Source organism: Eschrichtius robustus, chromosome 12 (assembly GCF_028021215.1).
Source record: "Eschrichtius robustus isolate mEscRob2 chromosome 12, mEscRob2.pri, whole genome shotgun sequence".
NCBI lineage: Eukaryota > Metazoa > Chordata > Mammalia > Artiodactyla > Eschrichtiidae > Eschrichtius > Eschrichtius robustus.
Genome location: NC_090835.1, coordinates 71,237,668 through 71,264,963, shown reverse-complemented (window position 1 = coordinate 71,264,963; position 27,296 = coordinate 71,237,668). Strand labels below are relative to the sequence as shown.

Genomic DNA, 27,296 nt, shown 5'->3' with positions numbered 1-27,296 from the left:
CTGGTACTTGATTAGTTCGGCGTCTTGGGAGCAATGAGATGACAGCCTCACCCTGGATGACATGAGGAGAGTTTAATAAAGAGCTTGTTTGCAAAGGTGCAGGCAGGGTTTAGGGAAACTGGCAAGGGTGCTGCAGTACCCAGGGCTGGCGAGAGTGGGGAGCCCCTGAGAGAGCAGCAGTGTGGGAAGGGCTGCCTGATGGTGGGTAATCACGGGTAGAGGGACATGGCCAACCGGTGGTTACCTTGCAAGGAGGAAGCTGGGGTAATAAATTCCCTGTCCTCACTCCCCTCCCTTCCTTAAGCCCAACTGGAAGCCAGAGGGCAAGGGAGCCCTTAGATGCGTCCAGAGAGGCAGTCGTCCAGGCCTGGGAGCAAGGCGCTGAAAACTCACATCCCAGGGAGCACGAGGAAAGTCAGAGGAAGACGTCTGCGCTTCCCCCCCAGGCAGGGCAGGGTAGGCAGCTAAGCAGTGACCCGGCTAACTTCAGGCCCGAGCCACCAAAGGGAATCCAGGCAGGAGGCAGGAGGAGGGGTGCTCACTCTCTCTGAATCCTTACAACCTCAAAGAGAGGAGGCGAGGGAGACGGGAGGCCATACATAAAAACACTGGTGCCTCCAGCAAGCCATTTAGGAAGAGCTCCAAGCCTTGTTCACTGCAAAACACACCAATCAGGTTCTCGCTTCCTCCGGAGCAGGGGAGACCTGAATGAGAGGTGGAGCGAGGTGGGGAAGGGATGGGGGAAACGGGGGGAAGGGGTTCTCTCTCCCTCCTCCTTGGGAAAACTAAGAACCTGCAGACCCGGCTCTGCATCTGTCTAACTGAGCAGCTCTGAGCAGGATCCTGCGTTTCTCTGGGCCGCAGTGTCCTCCTCTGGAAAGTGGCAATAATAACACCCACTTCCTGGGGTTCTTGGAGAAGTGAATGTGACACACGTGTGAAAGCATATGTTCCTCACCAGAAGAAACGGCGGATGGTGGGCAAGTGCCATTTGATGGAATACCCAAAAGGAATACTCATCTCTAAATGTGTCTTGTTGAAATAGCAGGACATTTCCCTCGCCCCCTAAGGGTTTTCTGAACGTCTTCATGGGCACCCCGCCTTGTGGGCTCCTGGAGCACAGGAGGGGATGGAGGCTGGATGTTGGGTTGGAGATCAAACAAACACAGACATGAAACAACATGAGAACTCTGGGAGGGACAGGCAGGGTTTCGGGGTAGTATAGGAATTCCAAGAAGGGGGAAATAGGGCCAGGGGAGCCAGCATGGAAAAGGTCAGAATTCCAGGTGAGAGGAGTCACCAAGTAAAAGCAGGAGCCTGGAACAGGCAGGGCAGGGAGCTCTCTGTGTGCTGGGCAAGCTGGTGGGAAGGGCCAGATACGGGTCCTGGAGTCCCTGATCTCAAACACCACACCATGTGACTTGATAACCACAGATGTGGAGACCCTATCTCAGAGAATCCCCTCCAAACCTTTGCCCCTCCTGTTCCCTTTCTGCTGCCCGCTCTGAGCAAAACCCCATCCCTGAATCCATCTAGCCATCTGCTTTCACCCTCCAGCCTGCTGACGTCAGCAAGAGAAAATGATATTTTCTTGTCAGTCTTGGAGTCCCTACAAATAAATTTATCCATTCACTCATTCAACAAATATTTATTGGGCTTCCCTGGTGGCACAGTGGTTAAGAACCTGCCTGCCAATGCAGGGGACATGGATTCGAGCCCTGGTCCATGAAGATCCCACACGCCACAGAGCAACTAAGCCCATGCACCACAACTACTGGGCCTGCGCTCTAGAGCCCGCGAGCCACAACTACTGAGACCACGAGCCACAACTACTGAAGCCCACGTGCCTAGAGTCCATGCACCGCAACAAGAGAAGCCACTGCAATGAGAAGCCCGTGGACCACAATGAAGAGTAGCCCCCGCTCGCCGCAACTAGAGAAAGCCCGCACACAGCAACGAAGACCCAACGCAGCCAAAAATAAATAAATAAATTTATTTTTAAAATATATATATTTATTGAACATCACCTATTTATAGCCACTATTCTAGGCCCTGGGGGATACATCAGTGAATTCTGACCTTTCCAGTGCTGCCTCCCCCCACCCAATTTCCCAATTTTACGTTCTAGTATAGAGAGACAATAAACAAAACAAATAAGCAAAATACATAGTAAGTACTATGGAGGAAAAGGAAAGAGACTTGGGAGGGGGTTCGATTTAGAGAGAACAGCCAGAGAGGATCCCACCGAGAAGGTGACTTCTGAGTAAAGACCTAGAGGAGGTGAGAGGGAGCCATGCAGTCATCTGGAGGGAGAGCATTCCAGGCAGTGGGAACAGCAGGTACAAAGACCATGAGGTGGGAGCATGCCTGGCATGTTTGAGCAATAGCAAAAGGCCAGTGTGGCTGAGTCGATTGAGCAAGTGAGAGTAATATGAGGTGGGGGGGAACCCAGTTGTGGAGGTCCTTGTAGGCTGTCCCAAGATCCTCTTTCTCAGCTGAACCCTCAACACTGTATTTGGTTTACCTCTTTCAAGCCACACTGCAATTATTTCAAAATTTCAAATCCCCTATACTGATTAGGGTGCAATTGGCCACAAGTAATAGAAAAACCAACTGGCAGTGGCTCAAAACATAAGGACATATATTATGTACTGGACAAGTATCTGAAGGTAGCGGGTCCCAAAACTTGTTTAGCAGTTCACAGATGTCATCAAGGACCCAGAGGCTCTTCCTATTTTTTCATTCTGCCATCCTCAATGTGTCTCCTCAATGTGACATGATGGATGCTGCAGTTCCAAGCCTCACACCCCTTCCCAACAGCTTCCCAAATAGAAATGAAGGAGTCAGGCAGAGAAAAATGTATGTGTAGAATGAGAAGACAGGAAGACTTTCTTCACTCATATGTCTCTTATCATGGAAGAAAACAATTTCCTAGAAGTCCCAGCATATTATTCCTTATATCTCATTTTCAGAATGAGGTCACATGTCTACTCCTAAGCCAATTACTAGAAGAGAGAAACAGATGGTCATCATTGATTTGTACCAATCATGATTAATCTGGGGGCTGGACACATTGACTCCTGGAGAAAACTGGGCTCTCCTAGCAAAGGAGGAGGAATGCTGGGGGGTAGGTGATGGACAGTATCTGCCATGCCCATCCCAATTCCCACTGCTCCCCTCCCGGAGCACAAAGAAAACAAAGAACTTCAGGGTCCTTCAAACACCTGCCTGCCCTCCCACTCCATCTATCATCCCTCCAGCTACATCCTGGATCCCCGCTCCATTGAACTCACCACTGTTCTTCCAAAATCTGCCACTCTGCCTGGATTTCCTGTCCCAGCAAATGGCAACACCATCCATTTGTCTGAGGCAGAAAGGTGGGTGGCTTCCTAGACTCTCTCCCTCACTTACTTTCCACATTCCCTCTTCAATCACCTCCTTCATAACTCTTCAAGCTCCTTCCCATCCCTACTGTGACTGCTCTGGCTCAGGCCCTGGACCACTGCCACAGCCTCTTAACCTGGTCCCTGCCTCCAGTTTCACCCCCTTCCAGACCAGGGCTGGGAGTAAACTGAGGCAAGCAAGACACCTGGGGGGCAAGATACGTGGCAGCCCTGCTCCCCACCATCCTCCATACTGCAACCAGCTGACGCTTCTAAAACACAAATCTGATTACAGTGCCACTGACGCTCAGAACTGCCCAGGAACTCCTCTCTGCCTCAGTAAGGAATCAAACTCCTTAGAACGGTCCAAAGCCCACCTCCCCACCCCATCTTCCCAGCCTCCTCTCCCCATGCACTTCATGCTTCAGTCATTCTAGTCTTCCTCATGCCTCCATCATTGCATCCTGGGTCCTGGGCCTAGAACACCCTTCACCCATCTTCTGTGCTCCCCTAACTCTTTTTTTTTTCTTTTATGAAATATGCAAAACTTACATAAAAGGTATAAGTAATAATAAAATTAATACCCTTATATGACCAACATCACTCAGCTTGAGAGATAAAACATTACCAACACAGTAGAAACCCCCTGAGCACCTGTCCCCAGTCACATCCATCTCCCCAGTTATTGAGATAATCACTAGCCTTCTAGCAGCATGAGGGATCTTAGTTTCCAGACCAGGGATCAAACCCTCGCCCCCTGCAGTGGAAGCATAGAATCTTAACCACTGGACTGCCAGGGAAGTGCCTAGCCTGCTTTTGATGTTTACTATTTATACAGCATATGTTTAAGTAGTTAAGCAATATATAGTATTGTTTTGAATATTTTGCATGTTTTGAAACTTTAGGGAAATGGTATCATATGGTTTATGTTCCTCTGCAAATTGTTTTTTCAAACAACATTATGTTTGTGAGATTCATCCATGTTGATGTGCGTAGCTCTAGATCAGAGGTCGGCAAACTTTTCTGGAAGAGACAGGTAATAAATATTTTAAACTTTGCAGGCTCAACAGTCTGTTGCGACTACTCAACTCTGCCACTATAATGTGAAAACAGCCATAGACAACATGTAAATGAGTGAGCGTGACTGTGTTCCAATACAAGTGTAATTGCAAAAACTGTAATTACAAAAAAAAAAAAAAAAAAATCCAGCAGCAAGCTGGATTGGGCATAGTTTGCTTATCCCTGCTTTAGACCATCATTGCTGTATAATTTTTCATTGTATGACTACACTACAATTTATTGACCAATTTTTCTATTGATGGATATAGTTGATTGAATTATTGTTCCCAACGCTTTACTCCACGACTATATAGAACTACACATTTACATCCTTTGCCATGTAGAGTGGATGGAGAACATATCCCTGCTCCATTAACTTTGACCCAACGGAATTTAACCAACAGAATGCTAGAGAATGTGATGCATGTAGAGGTTATAAATGGTTTAGTTTGGCCTCCTGCCATTTGCCATGAGAAGAGCATGCTCCCAGCAAACTGTTATCCCTTCAGCCTGAGTCTCCAAATGACAGATACGTGGAGCAGATGCAAACCTAAGCAGAATCACCCCACCTGAAATCCTGTGAGCAAGAAGTAAATGTTTGTTGTTGTAAATCACTGAGATATTTTTAGGATTATTTGTTACACAGTATTATTGCAGCAGTAGCTGACTAATACCACAGACATTTAAGTTGTTTCCAATTCTTTGCTATTGCAACAATATACATGATTGTAGTATGTCAACTGGTGCACCAGTGCATCTTTAACTTTTCTAGTTAATGCTGATTTGTTTTCCAAAGTTTTGTATCAATTTACACTCCACCAGCAATGTATCAGAGTTTCCATGGCTCCGCATCCTGTCAACACTTGGTTTTGTCAGATGTCTGCAGAGTTGATGAGTGTGAAATTGCATTGCTTAACTCTTACTCATCTTTCCTTTTCTCTGAGCCTCCTTCCTTCACTCCCCAGTCTGAGCAAGGCCCACATTCTCAACTCATTTATAGCTCCTTATGCTTGCCTCTCTCACAGTGCTGAGAACATGGTATTGTATTTATCTTTTAGTCTGTCACCACACAGACAGCCCCTGTCCCCCAGCCCCAGTATAGAGCTCAGAACATAGTAGGCACTTAATAAATAATTGTTGAATGAAGGTTTGATGAGAAACTTTAATCAGGCTGGTCAGCTCTTGTCCTAGGGGAGTGTACGAGCTGAGACAACTAACTCATCACAGGTACAACACACACATCAATGTGTGTAAAAGGTCAGAGACTGATTGCTTTTCATGTGCGTATCTGACTTGGGCTTTGAATGCTACTTGTTTTTATGCTAAAAGTGTGATCAGACCAAGGTGGATCTCAGGGGACTAGCAGTGGCTAGAGAAGTGAGTGAAAGCTAAACCCTAAGGGTCTGGGAATGTTTTGTAAGCAAATGCAATCTAAAAAAGCAGGCTGCTTGCATAGTAAATAGCTAGCATTTGTTGTACACTATTCCAAGCACTCCATACATATATGGAGCCTTACCACAACCCCATGGGGGTAAATATCAGAGGAGGAAACTGAGAAAATCAACTTGCCCAAGGTACACAGCTAATGAGCAGAGGACCTGGATTGACTTGAACTCTGGCAGTCTGGCTTCAGGGCCTGAACTTTTAATCACCATCCTCTCCTGCTGTTCTGGAAACCATCACACACACACCCAAAGCAATTGCTCTAGAGATCAAGGGACGTGGCATCTCCCAGACACCCCTTCTCTGAACGCTGAGAACCCCTTTGGATGGCATGGCCAGAGTTCTGAGAGATCCTAGGGAAGGCATCTCTGCTGCCAGTTGGCGTGATGGAAAGAACACAGGTCTGGGAGCCAGGAGACTTAGGTTTTAATCAAAGTTTGAACACAGTCTTAGTTTAGTTTATTTTTTTGTTGTTGTAAGAAGAAAAAAAAAACATTCAAAACTCCCAAAATGAAGAGGAAAGATATAAGGGATGGGTGGTACTAGTAGAACACCCAAGGGGAGATAGATAGACTATTGATAGGACAATGCATTCATTCTGTTCCTTTCTCTCTGGGCTGAAATCAGCATCTCATACCAGGGTCAAATTCCTGGGAGATGAAATCTGGTTGGCTTAGCTTCAGTCAGGTGTTTTTTTTTCCCCCTGGTCCAATCAGCTATGACAAGGAAGGTGAGATCACGTAAACCTCAGAAAAGGGGGTGCTGCTGTGAGCTAGGCAGATACATCTAGGTGTCTAACAAAGTTACTAACTCACTGTAGACCTTAGGGAAACCATCTTCCTTCCTAGGACTTGGTTTTTCTCAGTTGTAAAATGAGAGATTTGATCTGTGTCTTGTTCACCATAACATCTACTATGCATGACACATAGTAGAAGTTTAACAAATGTTTGCTGAATGAACGGATGGACTCGAGCAATCTCTATATTACTTTCTGATTCTGGTAGTCTGTCTTCTAGAATTCTTATATGTGAGATGTGTGGGTGCTGGGAGCTGACGGGGAGGAAGAAGAGGAAGAAGAATATAGATAGACACTTGCTGGAGGTGACCAGGGAAGCCAACTTAAACAGTCTTTTCTGTGGGCATCTTTCCAGTGCCAATCCTCTGTCCTCAGCAAGCAGCCTCCCGGACAGAACTTGGCTTCGCTAATGGACTCTGTGCCTGGAGGGATAGTGCCCTTTATAAGCTGTTAAACTGGCTTCCTGACAATAGCCAGCACAGCACCACTTGGTAACATGGTCCAAAGGAGAGAACCCTGGATTTGACTCCAGTATCAAGAATCCAGACTTTTCCACTTATTATGTGGCCTGCATGGGTCACTTAACCCCTCTGAACATCAGAGTCTTCATCGGCCAAACGGATATGAGAATATTTGTTCTGCTTCATTCATAGAAGTTCTCAAGGGATAGTATGTGTAAAATTATCCAAAATACTTGAGCTACATTTATGGTGTACTAATGAGGTAGGAGGCACAGCATTATGTGCTGAAATGCATTATTTTAATATAATCTTCACAAGAATTTTATGAGGTGCCTACTATTTTATCCCCATTTTACAGATGAGGGATCTGAGACTCAGAGGTTAAGTAACTTGCCTAGGGTCACACAGTTGATGAGCGGCAGAGCCAGCTGCCACATTCTGAACCACTAAAGCTCTACTGCCTTCGTTTATGTTCCAGTGACAGATGCATGACAATGGGCTGGTAATTATTATTATTACTTCCCAGGGCCTAAGCTCCCTTGCATAAGCTAAACACTGAGATTTAAACATTGAGTGTCCAGTTGTGTGGACACAGGAGACCAAAATTTGGATTCCAGAAAAGCAGAACTTCAGGGTTCCCTCAGAAACAAAAACAAACTCAGTCTACAAACTATATGAATTCAGAAATCTCTAGGCTGTAAGTGAGAGAAACCCAGCTCAAACTAGCTTACTCAAAAAGGGGGATGTATTGGCCTCCATCCTGGGAGGGGCAAGGGTAAGGCACCTGGAACCTCAGCTCCAAACATCCACAAGGCACTCTCTCTCACCACCTCTCACAGCTGCTGCTTTATTCATGCTGCCGGCCTCCCCTTGTACTCCTCAGAAGCCTCTTTTCATGGAAGGGAGCACAGCTATCAGCAGTTCCAGGATCACATCTCAACAGCTCTGCAACCAGAGCTGAGATGAGGTTTCATTTCCCAGCTAGAGATTAAAAATCTCAGTGAAGAACTCCTATTGGCCCAGCTTGGGTCATGTGTTCTCCTGTCTGAACGAATCACTATGGCCAGGAGCATGTGGTTCTATGACTGGCTACCCTGCTTGAGTTATATGCCACCCATGTGACAGGTGGGAGTGGGTTTGTTATCAAAAGGCAGGGGGCAGTAGACATGGCAACACAGATATGGACTCTGGAGGAATCTCTGAAGCCAATGGTCACCCCAATTTGTGTCCTCTCCAGTGGTGACCTCCAACCTTTCCTCCTTCTCCATCTGCATGTCTAGAAAAAGGTCACCTAATGGGCTGTTTCATATTCCTGTCTCCTTCTTCAGAGGGGTTCCGGTGATCTTCTATACAGATGGAAGAGTGGGTTTGTCCTCTTCTGCAAACCATTTTATTCATGGATGTACCTCAGCTTCCTTGTCTGCAAAATGAGGGTGACTGAGCCTGCCCAACTTTCCTTACAGCTATGTGAGGACCCACAGAGCTAATGGATGTGAAAATTTGCCTTAGAAAGAACAAAGTGCCATATTTACAAACACAGGATGTATTTATTGATTTATTTATGCTCCTTTGTGTTCTAAAAAAGGATTTGAGGTAGTTTATCAAAATGCACACAATATACAGTGGGATAAAAATAGATAAAGTGATAGAGCAAAGTGAAAACAAGGGTAGAAAAAGAAAATAAAGCCAGGGAGAATGCTAGTACGTGGAAACCTCTGCTCAAAATCTTTGAACAGGTTCAGATCTGAGCTTCGTCATGAGCAAAAAAAGTGCGAAGCATGATCAGTTACAAAAGGTAGAGTAGCCATGAGGTAAAAACCTGTTAGCATACCAGGAAGAGCCACACAGCTTTTCTTGGTGCTAATATCTGATAGAAATTTCTTCTTATCAAGAAAATATTATGGGATGGAGTGATCTGCATATTCAACAATATTTAGATTTCTGTCCTTTTATTTTCACGATGTTCCCTGACATCTACTTCAGGGTGTCATGTGGGTTCATCATCTATTTATGATTTGATTTAATTTAGCTTAAATTACTGGATACCAACTAAGTAGGAAGCAAAAACATTATTTTCATCTATTTTGCTGTTTCTTCTATTTATGGGAAAATGAGGTTGGGTGCAGGAGTGGTACATGAGTTCCCCAGTGAAGTATGGGACAAAAAGTTCGAGCATCTTGGCTTAGCTGAAACATATAAAAACCACTAAGACATAAAACTGATCCAAGCAGGCCATAAAGACACGGCTGCCTTTGCCTCAGAACCTGGGCTATAATCTGCTGTCCTGGAACAAAATTCAAACTTAAATCAGCATCCACTGTATTTTTAACCACCTACGAAATTCTTCATTTCCTGCCTGAAATGCTTCTGACAGTGAATGATTCCATTCTCCCCTACTCCTGCTCTGAGAAGGTGCCCTCGGGGAAGTGGTAGGGGTCCAGGTCTGGGACCCATGGGTCAGGCAAGCCCAAGATGGGACAAGGGATGGAAAAATTGACCTAAGGGTCTCCATGACAAATAAGCCAGGGCTGTGGCTAGCCTATACAGTGTTTTCGTGCAAAGTTGAAAAGGGCGCCTCCTGTAGGCACAAGAAGCCCCTGGGTTCCCCTCTGGAGTGTCCTCTCCCCATCTTCACCTGACCCAATCTCGTCTATCCTCCAGGACCCATAGCCTCCACAAAGCCACCCCCAATACTCACAGCATTCTTTTTTTCCCCTGAGCTCCTAATGCATCAACAGTAAGTACCAGACAGCTGGGTTTTAATTATATGTTGTCTGGCATTCACTATTTCATGTTGTCAGTCTGTCTCTCTAACTAGACTGAAGATATCTCGAGGGTAATGATTTGTTCTTATTTTATATGTGTACCTTACAGCCAATGAGGGTGCCTGACATCTGGGCACTTTACAAATAACAAGGCCATTAAAAATAGAATCCTAGGGTATTTAAGCTGTCTAGTTTTCCCACTGTGCCCATTTCACAGACAAGGAAATTGAGAGCCAAAGAGGAGGCTTGACCTGACCAAGGTCATGCAGTGAGAACCTGGCCTAGCCAGGAATTAACCCATTTCTCCTGTCTGCCAGTTCAGTGCTCGATTTTCCTTAAAAACCTAGCTCTAAAACTCCCAGATAAACAGTTCAGGACCACAGTTCACTGGAGAAAAAAGACAGACAGACAGACAGCTGGCTCACCGTAACCCATCTGCGTGTGGGCAGAATTTACAGCACGAAGCCAGGCCAAGCTGCGTTAGGCTCAGCAAACAGCCCCCATGGGAATCAAAGCTGGTCTTTTATGTATCAGGGGATGAAAGTAATGCGGTGGGTTACCTAGGGCTCTTTCAGCCTCCCCAACACCATCGGGATCACCACCATCTGCAGTGTCTGGGCACGTGAAACCCAAAATCGATGGTCTCAGCAGGAAGGATGAGTAGAGAGGTGAAGAGGGCATCTCCTCTTTGCGGAGAGACACTTGTGTATGTTAGTGGCTGCCTTTTGCAGTAAACTACGCATCCTTGATAGCAGGAAACAACCCAAGTATTTGCCCCAAACTCCTAACGACAGATCGTTTACAATAATGTCAAAGCTGATAGAAACTGATATCAAAACAATAACAAAAAATATGAATGGCAACAACTGCTAAGCGAAACCCTGTAATGAAAAGCTGGCAGCAGGTGCATCAGTTCTGCTGAGTCTCTCCTGGTCACTCACAAGCCACAGTACCAACCACTTAGTAATTCTCACAATGACCCTATAAGTCTGACGCAATGAGCTTGTTTTAGTCATGGAAACCAAGGCTCAGCAAGTTTAAGTATCTTGCCCCAAATCACACCACTGCTAAGTGGCAGAGCTGGGACTGGAATCCGGGTCGGCCTCACTCCAACCCACGTAGGCTCTCATTCCAGCCCCACTTCAAGTATTTCGTCCCATTAGCAGAACCGTGGGACAAGGTTTGGCTTGGAGAATCCAAGGCTCTTTGGGGAGAAGGATGACAGCTCACACATCATTTCACAGGGAATGGGGAAGAGAGACAAGGGACTGACATGAGACGTACCCAGATCTACGTGGCTTTTTCTTGGTGCCAAACAAATGCAGAAGGAACCCCTTTTAAAAGAACATAGTGTTTTTCCTCCTCTTCTCACCTTCCCTGGGCCTGTGCCTGTGACAATTGGGAAGCACAGACTCTGGTTTTTCTGGATTAGAACCAATGCTATGAAGAGTGTTCTGACAATAAATGCTGTTGATTGACAGTTGATGGACAATGTTCTTGAGTAAGTTTTTTCTTGGGCTGGGTGTTAAGCTAAGAACTGCACTAAACAACTTCTCAGCAGCCTGCTTCCTGTTCGGACAGAATTTACTACACTTTCCTTCTGTGGCCTCAGTCAGGCGGCCAGGCGAGATGGTATCTCAGGTCCCCTCCTGCTCCATCATTCAATGACTCTATCAAGAAGAGAAAACAGGTCTGAAAACATTTTTTTTCCACCCAAACACTGCATCAGGGTTATTATTCACACACAGAAACACAGACTCCAACAGAGAGATAACTGGTCAGAAAATAAGGAGCTTCGATTCCCGTCTCATAGTCTTTGACCCCATAATTCCACTTGTGCGAATTTATCTTAAAGAAATAATTCAGATGGTTATCTGGCTGAAATAGGGGTAGGGAGCTGATGTGTAGTATTGCGTGAATGGGTGAGGATGGAAGAAGGTAAGGGGTTAACCAACAGGTAAAAAATATAGAAACTGTACTGAAAAAAATCTCAAAATGAAGAATATATTATTTATATGCTAATATTTATGTGTGTGATACATAATAGGCAAAGAGATTACATCTATGGACTAACAGTGTATCCATAATAAATGACAGTATAAAAGGCAAAAAGAATAATAATTCAGAAGGACAGAGCTATGTACACAAAGATGTTTGCTTTAGCATTATTTGGAGGTAACGTCCAATAAAATAATGTCCAATACAAGAATGGGATGTATTCACTTGGTGGCATATACAGCCTTCGCAAATGATTTCAAAACATGGGAACATGTTTATTCCAAATTGCAGTTCAATATCCATTAATGAGTCATGAAATAAAATTAATAGGTCTCCTGCCACCAAGTTTTTTTTTTTAATGAAATAGACTAGATTAGAAAATATTTGAGTGCATCAAAGGTGGTAAAGGTGTTTATGAGGAAAATTTGGTTTCAGTTATATGGGTAACTGGGTCATGATACAAAATTGTATTTTTTAATCATTGGATCACAGTCAAACCATTGCAAAGGACTACAGCATGCTGTACAGTAGGATTACAACAGTATAAAATACAATGTCTGAGACCAAGCCTGGGTCGGAATATACAGAAACAAATATGGGAACTGTATTAAGAACAGTAGGATAAAGGATGTTGCTTTTCACTTAAAAGTTTTCTGTGACGTTTGTAGGCTGTTTCTGTTACAAGGAAACAAGAAAAATAAGTAAGAACAGACAAAATGGAGGAATAACAACAGAAGGTCATGATCAGCTCCCAAAGGGCCAAGAGGCTCAAGATGGGGCTTCATGGAGGTTCAGTGCTTCAGGATGGCCCTTGAAGGTCGGAAAGAACTTGACAGACTTGAAGGGATGGGAGCTGGCGTCAAACTGGGCAGGATGGTCACAAAAAGGAAGAAGGGTACAGAAGAAGATGGGGTGAAGAAACAGCCTCTCTTTGCTGTAAAGTGCCTTTGAATTAGTAAGGAAAGGGCCAGCTCCACCCCTGGGTGGGCCATCGTTCCTCCCGGGCCAATCTAGTTATCCTCTTCCCACCACCCGCTAGGCTGAAGCCTCAAAAAGCGGTTGCCCCTCATAAACATGGCCGCGCCAAGCTGGCCACGCCCCTCAATTAGATGGACACCGCCATTAGTCCCACCTCCCGCCACCGCGGCGGCCAATGAGGGAGAATCACAGGTGTTTGCGCATGCGTGGCGCCGCCGGTGGGCGAGTCCAATAATGACTCCGGGAACCCGGCAAGTAACATGACCAAAAAGAAGCGGGAGAATGTGGGCGTCGCTCTAGAGGTGAGGCGGAGAAATGGGGGGTGGGCCACGTCGTGAACTGCCTTCTCCCCGCGGCGGGGTAGTGGGTCGGCCGGGCTGCAGGTTGGAGGAGGGAGTGAGGGGAGGAAGTGAGAGCGACGTGGGTTTGGGACACGGCCCGCTGGGGGAACCGAAGGTTGGAGAGCCCGAGGGGCCACGAGAGCTGGGAACAGAAGGCCAGGGGACCTCCAGAGAGGAAGAGACAGGCAGGTAAGGGGAGCACCAAAGAGGGCGTGACACCGAAATCTTGAGGCCCTGAGGGGAGACGTTTAAGTGAAGGGGACCCAAAAGGGTTGGGTACTCTCAGGTGAGGGGATCCCAAAGGGTTAGAGACCTGTAGATGAGGGCACCCCCAGAAGTGAGGGACCCCATACTGTTTAATGTATTACTGGTGGCTTAACTGTCCCTTGAGATGGGGAATTTTTCCTCCGGGGTACTAAAGCATGAAGCTTGAAAATTACTTTGGGAACCTGTGGGAATTTGTAGAGAATTCTGGAATGGTGATGTTCGCAAAGAGCTTACACATAATTGACTGCATATGGAAGGGAAAGAAAATTGATGCATATTGAGTAGCTGCCATTTGTTACTTTATTTGCGCTCACTACAAGCCTGTGAGATTTTTACAGATGGGGAACCTGAGGTTTCAAGTAGAGCCCAACCGTTGAGGCGCCGAGAATCAAACACAGGTGATTTGCCTTCTGGTGCATCTTGATTCTCCTGTGTTACTGTTCCCTTAGATCACCCTCCCTGGGGTTGCAAGAAAGATACTGGGTAATGGTCTTATTGAGCTTACTACCAGTTCAGTGGTTCTCAATCTTAAGAACGCATTAAGAATCATCTGTCTTAAAAATGGAGAGTTGAATTCTCCCCCACCCTGAGTAATTCAGTAGGACTTGGGTGTGTATTTTTAACAAAGAATCTGTATTTTTAACAAGCTACAGCAGTGTTTATGCAGGAGGTTTTAGTATCACCTCTTGAGAAATATTGGCCAACTTGGTAGGGAAAAAAACGATGGAAATGTGAATCTCCTTGTAAGAGAGACTATAGGTGCTAAAATGAGATGGCACTCTGAAATGGGACTAGCCTAGACTTTATAGCCTGTATGAGAACATGATAAGCTGCTATAACAGGGAAACCCCAAAATTCAGTGGCTTCAAGAACAAGAAAGTTGGTGTTTTTTTTAACAGGTTAGAGCAGGGGTCGGCAGATGTTGTCTATAAAGGATCAGATAGTAAATATTTCAGGCCTTGTGGACCATATGGTCTATGTTGCAACTACAGTTGATCCTCATTGTTCACAGATTCCGTATTTGCGCGTTTGTCTACTTGCTAACATGTATTTGTAACCCCCAAATCAGTCCTCGAAACGCTTTTGTAGTAATTAACAGGCTGACTCAAAGCGTCAAGATTTGATTCACCTGAGGCCCACGTGTCTGGTTAAGGTGGAACAAGGCAATGCTGTGTCTTATTTTTCAGCTCTTCAGTGTGCTGTAAACAAGTGTCCTTTTTCTGGTCTATTTACTGCCAAGTTTCCTGCATTTTTGTGCTTTTCTTGGTGATTTTGCTGTTTAAAATAGCCCTCGAGTGTAGTGCTGAAGTGCTATTTAGTCTTCCAAAGTGCAAGAAGGCTGTGACATGCCTTATGGAGAAAATGTGTGTTAGATAATCTTTCTCAGGCATGAGTTATAGTCCTGTTGGATGTGAGTTCAGTGTTAATTAATCAACAATATGTATTAAATAAGGTCTCTTTAAACAGAAACACACACAAAACAAGGTTTTGTATTGATCAGCTGATAAAAATGTGACCAGAGGCTCCCCAGAACCTAACTTGGTTCAGTATTTGCTAATTCATTGTTGGCAACCTTATAGAACATAACTACCACAAATAATGAGACTCAGCTGTACTCAGATAGGATGTCTTAGCACAAAAGCGGCCATAGGCAGTATATAAATTAATGAGAGTGTTCCAATAAAACTTTATTTACAAAAACAAGTCATGGACCGTATTTGGCCCACAGACCATTGTTTGTCAACCCCTGGTCTAGAGTACCAGGACAGTGTTGGTTCTGCCATATTCCTTCCATCTGCGGCTCTGCTGGGGGCCAGGGCCTGTTGTCACCTCATGAATGAAACTAGGTTGCACTCCATTGAGGTATCCACTGGTGGGAAAGAGAGAGTGGGGAAAGCACACCCACTGTCTTAAGAATTCTGGGCCCAGAGTGCCCACTTTCCATTGCCAAAGATGCAGCTAAGATGCAAGGCCTGCAAGGGGTAGCTGGGAAATGCATTCATCAGCTAGAAGGCCACGTGCCCAACTACGGCTCCATTGCTGTGGAAGAAGAGTATTTTAGTGGACAGCCCAATTCTCCTCAGCAGACTGCATCTTACCTCACAGTGTAGTTTTGAGGATTAAATAAGACAATATTTGTAAAGTGCCTAGCACGTGCGGCACAGGGTGGATAATCAACAAACAGTGCTTTCTTATCAGTAGGCTTCGTAGTTCTGTCGTGTCCTTCCGTCGTGGTTAAGTCAGGCCCCTTGTTTGGACTTTAGTTTCCTCATCTGTAACATGAAGGACTTGAATTTCACCAGGGGTTTTAGGCACAGACTTGCTGACTGTGGTCCACATAAAGATCATAGATGATCATAGATGCCTTTTGTTTGGCTGACACGGGTTTTAAAAGTGTTTTGAATTTGGTGGGGTACATGCTCTCCTAGTGCTGTATACCAGTCACCTTCACCCCCTTTTTTTTTTAACCTATCAATACCAATATAGATATTTATGTTGGCCATCTTGATGTCTAGGTTACCTTTTGCTTGTATATTCTAAGATTTGAGCTCTGCCACTGTGCACCTGAGAAAAAACTTGGCATCTAGCCATCTCCTCACATTGTTCCTCCTTTGCCCCCTGCGGATCTGAGTATTGAATGTGTGCTGGTGCTCAGTAGCAGTAGATACTGTCCTGTTATTAAAAGTCGTGTGCTCCGTCGTTGCTTTCTGGCATAAGATGTTCCAGGCTCACCTTGTACTTGTACTTTCCTTGCCTCATACCTGGAATCTTCCATTTCTCCCAGGAGACCTGGTTCCTTTTAATGGGAAATAAATTTCCCATTAAAAAGATATTCTGGATACAATTACAACAGGGATGTTACTTCTTCTAGGCCCCTTCAATTGAAAAAAAAAGTATTTATATATATATAAAGTATCTTAAAATCATGAGTTGATATTATTATGTACAATTGAAATCCAACACTATAGGTTTCTTTTTCTTTATCCTCTTCTTTGTGTCTCCTTATCCCTCAGTAAAAATCAGCTGAGATTTCCAAAAACAACAAAATATTTACTCATTAGTCCTATCCAACATACACTCAAAATAGTTTCAGAATTACAATACTATTACCAATAACTAACCTAGTAAGTAAAATTATAAAGTAATTTGCAGCGTCCTTATATATCTGACAAAAGTATACAATCTAGAGTGTGTGCTTAAATTACTTGAAGTTTTTGTCTATATGGATATGTATGGATATGTCTTTAATTTCACATACTGCTAAAGACATTTGTTTCTATTTGTATTTCATTTTAGTGCTTGATTTTTCACACTTTTTAATTGTTTTAGTTTTTTAAAATATACAACATTGACATGTTTGACAAGTCAAAGCTATATAAAAAGCTATAGTCAGCAAAGTCTCTCTCCAAATCTCCTCTACCTTGTTCCCACCATAGGTAGATAGGTAGATGGATAGATAGATAGATAGATAGATAGATAGATGTTCATATATATACTTAGGTCACCTTCTTTTTTGCACAGAAGGCAACATACTATATACATTCTTTTTTGTTGCTTTTTTTCACTTAACATTATATCCTGGAAATGATTCCTTATCAGTTTTTAGAGATCTGTCTCATTTTTTTCATAGCTACTATTGCTCCATTGTTTATTTAACCAGTATTTTATGGATGGGCATTTAGGTTGTTACAATATTTTGCTATTACAAATAATGCCACAATGAATAAACTTGTGTATCTGTTGTTTTGAAAAAAAAAAAAAAAAAAAGTCGTGTGCTCAAAGCCAATGAAGTGGTGATTTAATCAAAAATGTTTGTTAATCTGACGAGTGCAATAAAACTCCCACAAGTGAGTCATCTCAGCACCTGCAAACAGCCTCCACTTGTAATGAAGCAATTACTGAGCACTCCCCCTGAGGGTTGGCTGGGGCCAGCTGTACTGGGCAGTCACTTCCCAGGACACCAAGGCACCTCCCAGCCTTCCCAACTTGTGGCTCCTTTCAAGGCCTTTTTATCCAACTCATTTGCCACCTTGTGAGATCTCAGATTTGGGAAAAACTGGCTATGAGTTTTATTCTGAATAACAAGAGAGAATTATAATTCAGGTGAGAAATCACCAGCTCTGGTACTGATTTTCAAGTTGTGTGGGAGGAGGGAAAGGTTGTATTTCAGTCTAAACTGATAGGAGGATTCTGGCTGAGGGAAAGGATGCATTTCAGTCTAAACTGATAGGATTTTGGCTGGTATAAAACCTGTTTTTTAATTTCTGATAGTAATGAGCTGTTATTTGGTCATTGTACTTTTTTTCCTCCACAGCTGGACCATTCTTAGTGTCTTAAATGTTTCAACAGCCAGTTGGTCTTTAGTTAACAGATGTGCAGTGTCTTAGTTGACATCTTTAAGGGGATAACTTGGTTGGATCTGGTCCCTAGTACAAAAATCTGTCAGTTTGGAAAGCTTTTAGCTACAGGTTACAGAAAACTGACCTCAGTGACCTAATCAAACAAGAATATACTTTTTTTTCCCATCACAAGAAATTTGGAGGGAGGTGGCTACTGGCATTGGTTCAAAGGCTCAGCTATGTCAGGGCTGGTGTTTCTGCATTCTCTTAGCTGTTTCCTCTTAGTCACAAGATAGCTGCCACAGCTCCAGTCATCATATTCAACTTTAAGTCAGGGAAGAAAGAAAAAGGAACTATAACAATCTTTGTCCCTTTTATCAGCAAAGCATAAGCTCTCTCAGTCGTCTCCCAGCTGACTTCTGGAACGTCTCATTGGCCAGAACTGGGTCATGACCACCTCTGGCTGCATTGAGGCTGGGAAAGCATCTGTTGAGCTTTTCTTACTTCTATGGTGGAGGCAGGCAAAGGAGGAGGGGTTGGGAATCAATGTTGTGTTGGCCAACTAATAGTATCTGCTAGAGGGAATAAAAGTTAATGGGAGTCATTTAAAATTCACTGGAATTCTTATCAGAAAAAGGGGCCAGGATCAGTGACGATGAAGGGTAGGTGGTAGGTTGAGTGGAGAAAATGGCCAAGGCAGGATGAGCACCAGGAGGAGAGGAGCGTGGACACTTGTGATTGTGTAGTGTCTGCCAGCACTGTGAGCTCCCTGGGGGCAGGGAGGAGCACTAAGTGTGGAGGAAGACAGTCTCAGTTCTGGAACAGGCTGTTACAAGGCTGACAGGAACCTACCAATGTTCTGAGACAAGGGATGGAAGCAGCCTAGTAGACTATCAATAAATATTTACTGAATTGGTTTTGAGAGGCTAGAGGAGGCACTTGAACTCTCACCCCTGACTTCTGGGCCCAGTTGAGTGGTTCATTGGTGAGAGATCAGGAGGCCACAGTGGAGCAGGCGGCTGGACACTGTCTTGCTGGCGGCTGCCCAGTCAGGGCTGAGAGAAAGGCTTGAGGCCTGCAGACACAGTTCAAGGGCGGCTGACCATTAAATGAGCCTCACCTGCTGCCAGGCGCAAGCGACAGGTCGCCATTGGGCAGGTGATTTCTCTCAGCAGCCTGCGTCTGGCTCCACTCCATCTGATGGGGGTCAGGAGACTAAAACCTCATTACCTAACATGGCTGGATGTCAGCATGTGTGGAGTGGCTGTTTGCCAGCATCTTAATTAATGAATTCATAAGGCACGGGGTGGATGCCAGGTCTTGAAAAGTGCTTTGAGCCTTTCAGCGATGAAGAAGCTTTTGCTACTTTATCAAAAAATATATATTGGGGGAAAGAAGAGAAAGGAAACCCCAGACAACGTTCTGGCCCAGGGACAGCTGAAGGCTTCAGGTGAGGACTGACGTGGCTCCGCTTGCAGAGCCTCTCAGAGGCCAGAAGGCCTCGGAGCTTGCGCGGGCTTCAGGAGGACCTCCACGTTCCTGACCTGGGGCGGGAGGTGACTCTCCAGAGAAATGACAAGTCCCTTGGCTCTCTGCTTTTCCTGTAAGTTGTTCATTGAATAAAAACTGGGAAGGTTTACTGTCTTCATCTGCCCAGCCTGGGAGAGAAACTTCTGATGATTTGGGAGCCATGGCGGAGGTTTTTGTTTTCTGCCCTCACAGAGCCTCCTCCACAGAAGAACATCCCTTAAGCGGTATCAGGGTGATCGGTCCTTTGGGGTTTGAGGATAGTCACCTGGAAAATCAAGGCCCGTGACCCCCGTGTCACTTGGCTGTGTGGCCTCAAGGCCCCAGATGGGAAGCCCCTGCTCTCCTGCCAGAGACCATCTGGGCAGGCGGTCCGGCTTCTCTACCCATTATAATAAACGTTTTGGGGCTTCCCTGACATGTGAAAATGAGTGGATTTCCAGAAATCCGGTTCCCAGACTGCTGGGGCTGGAGCTGGAGCTGGAGCTGAAACAGCTGACACCACTCTCTGGGCTGTGAGTTATTAGCAAGTGAGAAGAAAGACTTTGGGGAAAGGAGGGTTTATCAGGCCCAACTAGCCCACCTTTTTCCTTCTCAAACCCGGGTCTGTTTTGTGTGTGTTTTGGAGGGTGCTTTGGCAGCATAGGCGGTTTGGAGGAGGGTGCCTGGGATGTCCGTGAAGCCCAGAGTTAGAGCGTAATTGGCTTCAATGTGAGGACAGATGCTGGGCTTGGAGACGCTCACTGTCTCCAAGCAAACAGATTTCAGTCAGGTTCTCCCCTCACAGTGAGTATCTGTTATGTGGACAGAAAGCAAGCAAAGCCCTTATACAAGATTATTCAGAGTAGAGAATCTGTTAAAGCCAGATCAACAAGCTTAGATGGGTTTCGATTGGGATGTGGAATGATTTTGTTCCACAGAACCCTTCTTTGTCATGAATGTTTTCATGAGAGATTTTGGAGAAAGAGCTTGAAGAGGTGGAAAGAGCATAAGCTCTGAAGCAGAAAAACCCAGATTCAGACCCCAATTCTGCCACTTCCCAGTGACACGACCTGGGGCAGGTTGCTTAAATTCTCCGTGTCGGAGTTTGCTCCTCTGTAAAAGCGAGACTGTAAAAAGTCCCTTCCTTGCTGAGTTGGTGCAGACATTGGGGAGCATACGGGAAGCTGCCCACAAACCGCATGGCCCAGGGTGTAAGGAGCGGAGTTTATGGCCAGGAGCTAAGAGTGGCTCCGGGCTGGTGCCTCTGAGCTTCCCCCACGTGTGCTGGTAGCTCACAGCACCGACTCCCACCGCCCGCTCCCCCGGGTACTGGCTGCGTGACCCTGGACAAGTTACTTCATCCCCACATGTGAGGGAGTCATGTGAGGTGCTTAGAGCAGTGCCTGGCACATATGCCTGCTACCGAAGTGTTGGCTGCTACTGGTATTATTGGGGACTTTGGGCATCCAGAGGCAGTTCTGACTTGTGTTCTCTGAAATAGGAAACATTATTATCTTTGTTTTACACATGAGTAAACTGAGGCACCAAATTAAGGAAGTCACCTAGACACACGGCAAGTGAACGGCCAGCTGAGGCATCTGATTACAGCCCACACTCCTTATTACCACACTTTTCAGGAACTACAATTTCAGGCTTCTGAGCACTTGGGCTCCCAACTGCTTGCCCAGTTCTGACCCTTATGCTTCCAGAATCTTCTTGACATTTGTCTCCTTATTCTGGTCCTAACCCGTGTTTTCTCTCCTGGTCCTGGCTATCTTGTCCTCTCTTGACTTCAGCCCAGTGGCGGAGAGGAAGCTAATCAAGGACTATAGATTTGTTTGGGGGAATCTGCGAAGTGCATTATCTATGTGCATGTCGTTGAGAGTTGACTGAAAAGCCAACTAGGGGCTTCTTTTAAGGCCCACTTCCTGGGTCCTCTCCCCTATTTCTGGGTCCATCTTGCTGGGCTAGCTTTGCTCTGTAGCCACCACTCCCGACCCCAGCCACAACTAAAAGATGCATCCTGACCCTCCCTCCCTGCCTTATCTGCGGCCAGTAGTTCACTAGAATGTTTGCACTCATTATTATAGCTGCTTGAGAACTGGCTTCTGCATCAACAAATGCTGCAGGGTGTTTAACTGCCAGTGGGGTCACCTTCTGAGGATGGGTCTGTGGCCTACTGAAGAGCCTCCTGACGGTCCCAGACTCCCCGTCACTCAGCCCATATCAAGCAGCTGGGTTATAAAGGAGGAGAACTTGATATTTAGAAGGGTATCAGAGAGAGCTGCAGCAGGACATAAATATTCATAGAGGGAGGTTAGAACTTGAGTCCCTAAAACCTTGATTTGTGTTAGTCTGTTTAAGCTCATTAAAAAGTGGTAAGTGAAAGTGGGGTATTCATGGAACTGCAGATAGATTGGGCTCGTTCAGATAAAGGCTTCTAGCTACCAGCTCCACAGGCCCTGCCCAGAGCATGACAGCAGACCAGCTTGGCCACTTGTGGTTTGCCAACCTCAATTTAAAGGTTTTGCTGAGCGTGAGTTCTTGGCCTCCCTCTGGCTCAGTTATCCCGTTTGGGCCCCTGGTAGCCTTGTAGAGGTGTTTAGGGATGGAAGTCCCCAAACTTCCTCCCCAGAATGACGTGCAAACCAGGGGCTGGCCGAAGGTGGGACAGGGAGAAATCTAACCTAGGACTAATACTTGCACTGGGTAATCCACAAAGTACATAATCTATGTGCACATACAGCTGCTTCTCCTAGCTTCTTCCAGCTTCTGTGGGCATGAGGGGAGGATTTTAGACTCCCGGTGCCACATGAGGCCCAGCCCCTGGGCCCCACCCACACCCAACCCTACTCATTCCTCCATGGCTACAAACACAAGGACTGCAGTGGGCCAGGCCTTCTAGGACAGGAGCTACAAAGTCAGGCATCCTTAGAGGCCAGGCAGTCACATACACAAGTGGCATGGGCCGATCTGGGCTAGACTTGACCACTGGGCTGCAGGTTTACATCATCTGCCCTAGGGGCTCCCAGACTTTGGCAAGATGAGGTTTGGACACATGTAGCTGGATGACACAATATGTGCTCAGCTTCACGAGAGAAGGCTTGGTTAATCAGCCAGGGGAAGGAGGCAGTACCTCTCCAGCCAAGGGCTTCATGGAGGAGATAGAGCATCAGGAATCAAGCTTTGTGTGGGACCCAGCGTGGAATTTGGTGCTCTGTTTGTGGTTTCTACACCGGGAAGTGGAAACAGCAAGTCTTAGGGTACTGAGGGGCTGGCTGTGTGTGTTGGGGGTACTGCTACGAAGGGCAGGCTTCATGGTGGCCTGAAGCACCTGCTCCTCCCGGCTCCGTCTCCACTAACCTTCACATCAGGCTGTTGCTGTTCCCTGAGTCTGGCTTCCCAGTGCTCATTTCCCTACAGCGCAGGTTCCAGCACGGCCTTTGGCCTCCCAGGCACAGGCCCCATCCTGTCCTGTTTCCCAGGACAGCCCTCCCTTTGGTGCCCGTTAGCAGAGAAGTGACACAATTAACCAAGCAGTTAACTGAAGGCTCTGCAGTTGCTCCCCCCCACCGGGCCCTGCTTCCAGAGCTGGAGTTGGCAGCAGGCTGGGGCTGCAGGGAAGGGGGTAGATGGTGTGTCCTTTGGGCTGGGCGTTGGGACGAGGGAAAGTAGCTGACCCAGAATGGCTGGGATGGGTACTGGCCAGGGGGAGGGGCAGAAGGCCCAGAGTCTTCAAGTGCGACTCTGACACTGGCCCCAGAACACTGGCCAGGGATGCTGGGATTCGTAGTTGCAGTCATTGATTACCGTCTGTCCAGGGGCCACTCCAGAAAAGATTGGAGCAGAGAACTGGCTGAGACCGATAAGGAAAGGAGTGTTCCACTCTGACTCCTCAGAAAAGTCATTCCATTTGGAGGACCCATTCTCCCATTTGTGAAATAGAGCTTGTATCGATATTTGCTATCCCTCCCAGGGATGTGGTGAGAATGAGTGAAGTCATATGGAAAATCAAGCATTAGCTGGACCCAAAGCAGTATTCAGTCAGCTGCCATGAGGGACACAGGGCCCTCTGAACTCCCACCCACTGAAATCTAGGCTCCCACCAGCAGGCAGAGGTTCAAGAAGAACAGGCCCGGGCCTAGAGAGGTGGCCGATTAGATAAACACCTGGAGACAGATGGACACAGATGAACTTTCAAAGCCAAATGCATGATACCAGGACCTTGGATGATCCAGTCCAGTATTTCATAAAACATTTCCCCATAACTCAAATTATTTCCCCAAGAACACATCTCTGAAACTATAATCAAAACAAATGGGAGAACTGGTACCTTTGGCATGCAGCCTTTCAGGAGCTTAGCTACTTTGCCCCATAAGTCACAGCTATCTTGATGATGGTCAATGCTTTTGCGCAAGAACCAAGTCAGAAATCAACAGAAGTGTTTTTGAGCTGTACTGTCAGTAACTTTTATTGAATCTCATGGAAATATGTATATTATTACAGCTTAGGTTACTTTAAGATGAAGTGTACCAACGTGAAAACATGCCTCTGCTTTTTGGCCCCTAGATGTCTAATCACGTGTGGAATGCTTTGGAAAGGCAGAGGCTTCCTGCATCGTCCGTTTCATTCTAGGAGCCGCCTGTGCCTGCCACATTCAGGGCTCTGGTTGCTCCTGCCGTGGGGCCCAACTGGGGCCTGTGCTGGGGAGACAGCTGACTGGGGGGGCTGCTCCTATCTGCCCCAACCCATGCTTGGCCCAGTGGGTCAGGGCAGCTTGGAGACCCTGAGCAACACTCAAAGCTGTTTCTAGCCACGTGGAGGTAGAGGACAGCAAAACATAGTTGCTAGTTCAAAGACTCCTAGAGGCTCCCTCCTCCCGATCCCAGGATCCCAGCTGTCTTGAAAACTGAAAGGCTCTGCCACCCATCTCTACCTGCTGGGTGTGCTGTGTCTTTCAGATGGATGGGCTGGAGAAGAAGCTGTCACGATGCTGGGGAGACCTGGAGGCTGTGAACTCCAGGCTCTATGGGGCGGAGCTGAGCTCAGAGGCCAGGTAATGCTCCTCCCGACCTCCCCAAGTCCTTCCTATCTGTCCCGGGGCCCCAGCCCTCAACTGCCACCCCTCCCATCCCCCTGCCACCAGAGACCTGGGCCCATGTTCCTCTTGTCTCCCTTGCTCTGGTGTGCCAGCTGCCCCTCAGGTGGGAAAAAGAAAAAGGGCTTGAGCCATTTTGACCACTTCCCCCTCACAGGAGTTCTCTGGAGAAGGAGAAAAGCAGCCTGATGAACAAAGCCTCCAGCTATGGTAAGAAAGCTCCCTGCCATTACCAGCCCCACCCTCGTGTCCCAGGATCAGGAAGGGTCAGACAGCCCAGGGAGCCCACAAAGTGATGGGGGTCAAGGGCATTCTTTGGGAGAGAGCCAGCCCCCAGGGGGTTGCAGGAACCAACTGAAGGCCCAGCATCCTGGAAGAGCCAAGTTTGTTCCTTTGTTCCAAGGGAGATGGAGAGTCCTGTGGGTCTGTTCTTCCCCTGTGGGATGAAGGGGTATGGCTGTGGCCAGGTGGAAAAGAGATCCTCACATCCACCCTGACTTGGGAGGTCTGTCCTCCCTGCCCCCTCCTCCCAGACCTCCACTCCCTCCCAGGAAAACCCTGCAATGGGAGCGATGGGAATAGGGTCTTTGGGGTCCAGGGTGGAGGATGAACCTCCCACTTGGGTGCTGTGAAGGGCTACTGTGAGTGGAGCAATGCTGCCACCTTCTGGGTGCTGGGCGCAGAGCCAGGTAGAGCCCAGACAGGGCAAGGAGCTAGAGGGTGGCTGCTGGGCGCTCCCCCCAGCAGCCTGGGAGGAAATGGGTCTGCAGAGGCTCCTCAGGCTTGTCTGTTCTATTCACCCTGAGGGGCCAGACCTGGCCAAGAATCAGCCCTAGAATAGTCCATATGGCAGGGAGCCTCCTGTAGGAACCAGGTTGAATCCACACTGTAAGCACGGTGCCTGTCACATACCCCTACCCGGGTCCCGTCTGGCCTGCCCAGAGCTGGTTTGCAGGTATCTCCCTGCTTCCTCACACAGGGAGGGATGGAACATCAGTTCCCTCTCAAACCTAGCAATTTTCACACAGAATTGTAGCATTTACCACTCACGTCATCCCTCACAGAATACTAACCACCTGTGTATCATATGAATGGATACACTGTGGCTGTAGCATAGCAGGGCTGGCTTCCTCTAGAGGCAGCCTGCCTGCCTTGTGGGCACAAACTACCTTGTCTTAGCATCCCTCGTTCCTGCTGAGCTGGGCATCCAGCAGGGCAGGGCTAGAAGCACTGGTGGTGTGGGCCCGCCCTGTCCCTACTCCAGTGTCAGGCCCCAGGAGGTCCCAGCTGCCCTCAGTCTCTAGTTGACCAGATGAGACACCCTGGCAGGAGGAGCACCACGGGGGCACCCAGTGACGGGCCAGAGGGCTCACCTGGTGAGGCCACGCCACCACCTAGCTTGGCTTTTGGGTGAGGCCTTTTTGTGACTCCGTCACATATTCCATCTTCAACTGCATTTGGAAAGAAATGGTTGAGCAGCATTGGGGGTTGGGGCTTTTTTGGGCCAGGATCTGTAGCCAAATCTGGGCAGATCGAGGAGGACAGTCATTTTTATGGATAAGGAGGCAGCTGGGAGGGAACACCTCTGCGCTCAGCAGTGTGTGTGCCCATTGGTGGGATAGGCGGAGGCAGATGAGAGTAGCAGATGGGCCCAGACCACCTGTCCACCACCCTTTTTCCTCCCAGAGAAGGAGCTGGAGTTGCTTCGGCAGGAGAACCGGAAGAACATGCTGCTGTCTGTGGCCATCTTCCTCCTCCTGACGCTTATCTACGCCTACTGGACCCTGTGAGCCTGAGATTTCTCCAGTCAGCACAGGCTTCCCCTCAGCTCCGTGGTCACAGCCAAGCAGGCCCTTCAAACCTCAAGAGGACCAAGGTACAAGGACTATTTCTCCCTGACCCAGACATCGGAGCAGGGCTTCCTGTCGGCCCAGCCCCTCTCACCTCCCATTCCTGCTGTGGGGCTTGAGTCTCCAGAAGGACTTTGTGTTGGCTTAGCCCAAGGGAAAGGCAATAAAGACCACCCTGGCTGCTTCTGTGTGCTGAGTAAATGTCATGATTGGTGGCAGCTGGGGGCAGTGGGGTGGCATTCAGGATGCAAGGGAGGAGAGGGGCCTGAAGGTAAGCCCCCAGCTTAGGTGGGGAATAAGGCGTTAGCAAAGTGCCTCCTAAGGCAAACCATGGTGGGCGCCATCTTGAGGACTTGGGCACTGCTGGGGCTGAGAGGCAGACCTTGCACCACTTGTCCGCCACCCCCCACCAAACCCTGGCTTGCCCTCTAGTCGGTGCCACTGCCTGTGATTATGGCAGAAAAAAATGCAGCCTGTGCAGCAAAGGGCAACTTGGGGACTTGAGGTGGTCGTGTGGTGGTCCCACGGGAGTGCGGAGTTAATCCATCTTCAAGAGGCTGCAAGTCTGGCGAGGTGTGGCAGAGCCAGTGGGCAGCCGGAGCCACGGTAATGACCAGACAGACTTACGGTGAGTGGCCAGTAAATCAGGCGGGGTTTGCAGGAGCGGCAAACACAGACGTTTTCCCCACCCCCCCACCCCGCCCCTGAGCACATCCCTCTACTCCCAGCACAGGGGCCAGGAGGGCTGGGAGTGGGAGGCTGGAGTACGGCTGAGTAGGGCAACCAAAAGGATGAAGGGGCTTGGAAGCCGAGATCACACCAAGTAAGTTAGTAAAAGCAAGGAAAGGAGTTGCCCTGGGAGCGAAACTAAGGCTGTGAAACGTTAAGGAAGGAATCTGGGGGCCCAGGTGAAGGAGCTAAGCAATGTGTAGGCAGCGGGCTCTAAGGGAGAACCTGCACCGGTGATGGGACTGGTGGAGAAATGCTAGCCTAGAGCAGAGAGGGAGA

The 27,296-nt window shown here is 47.3% G+C and overlaps 1 protein-coding gene across 3 annotated transcripts; it reads left to right on the top strand.

Annotated features, from left to right (window-relative positions):
• The first annotated feature begins 13,108 nt into the window (after window positions 1-13,108).
• CCDC167 (coiled-coil domain containing 167) lies at window positions 13,109-26,476 on the top strand. 3 transcript variants are annotated; one of them, XM_068557966.1, is made up of 4 exons: window positions 13,109-13,185; window positions 24,302-24,396; window positions 24,596-24,648; window positions 26,125-26,476. In XM_068557966.1, exons 1-4 carry the CDS (start codon window positions 13,144-13,146, stop codon window positions 26,226-26,228), a joined length of 294 nt encoding a protein of 97 aa, XP_068414067.1. In that variant the 5' UTR covers window positions 13,109-13,143; the 3' UTR covers window positions 26,229-26,476. The 3 variants fall into 3 exon arrangements, with proteins under 3 accessions (XP_068414067.1, XP_068414068.1, XP_068414069.1); XM_068557967.1 differs by lacking the exon at window positions 13,109-13,185 and adding an exon at window positions 13,234-13,413; XM_068557968.1 differs by lacking the exon at window positions 13,109-13,185 and adding an exon at window positions 19,171-19,281.
• Window positions 26,477-27,296: the final 820 nt, after the last annotated feature.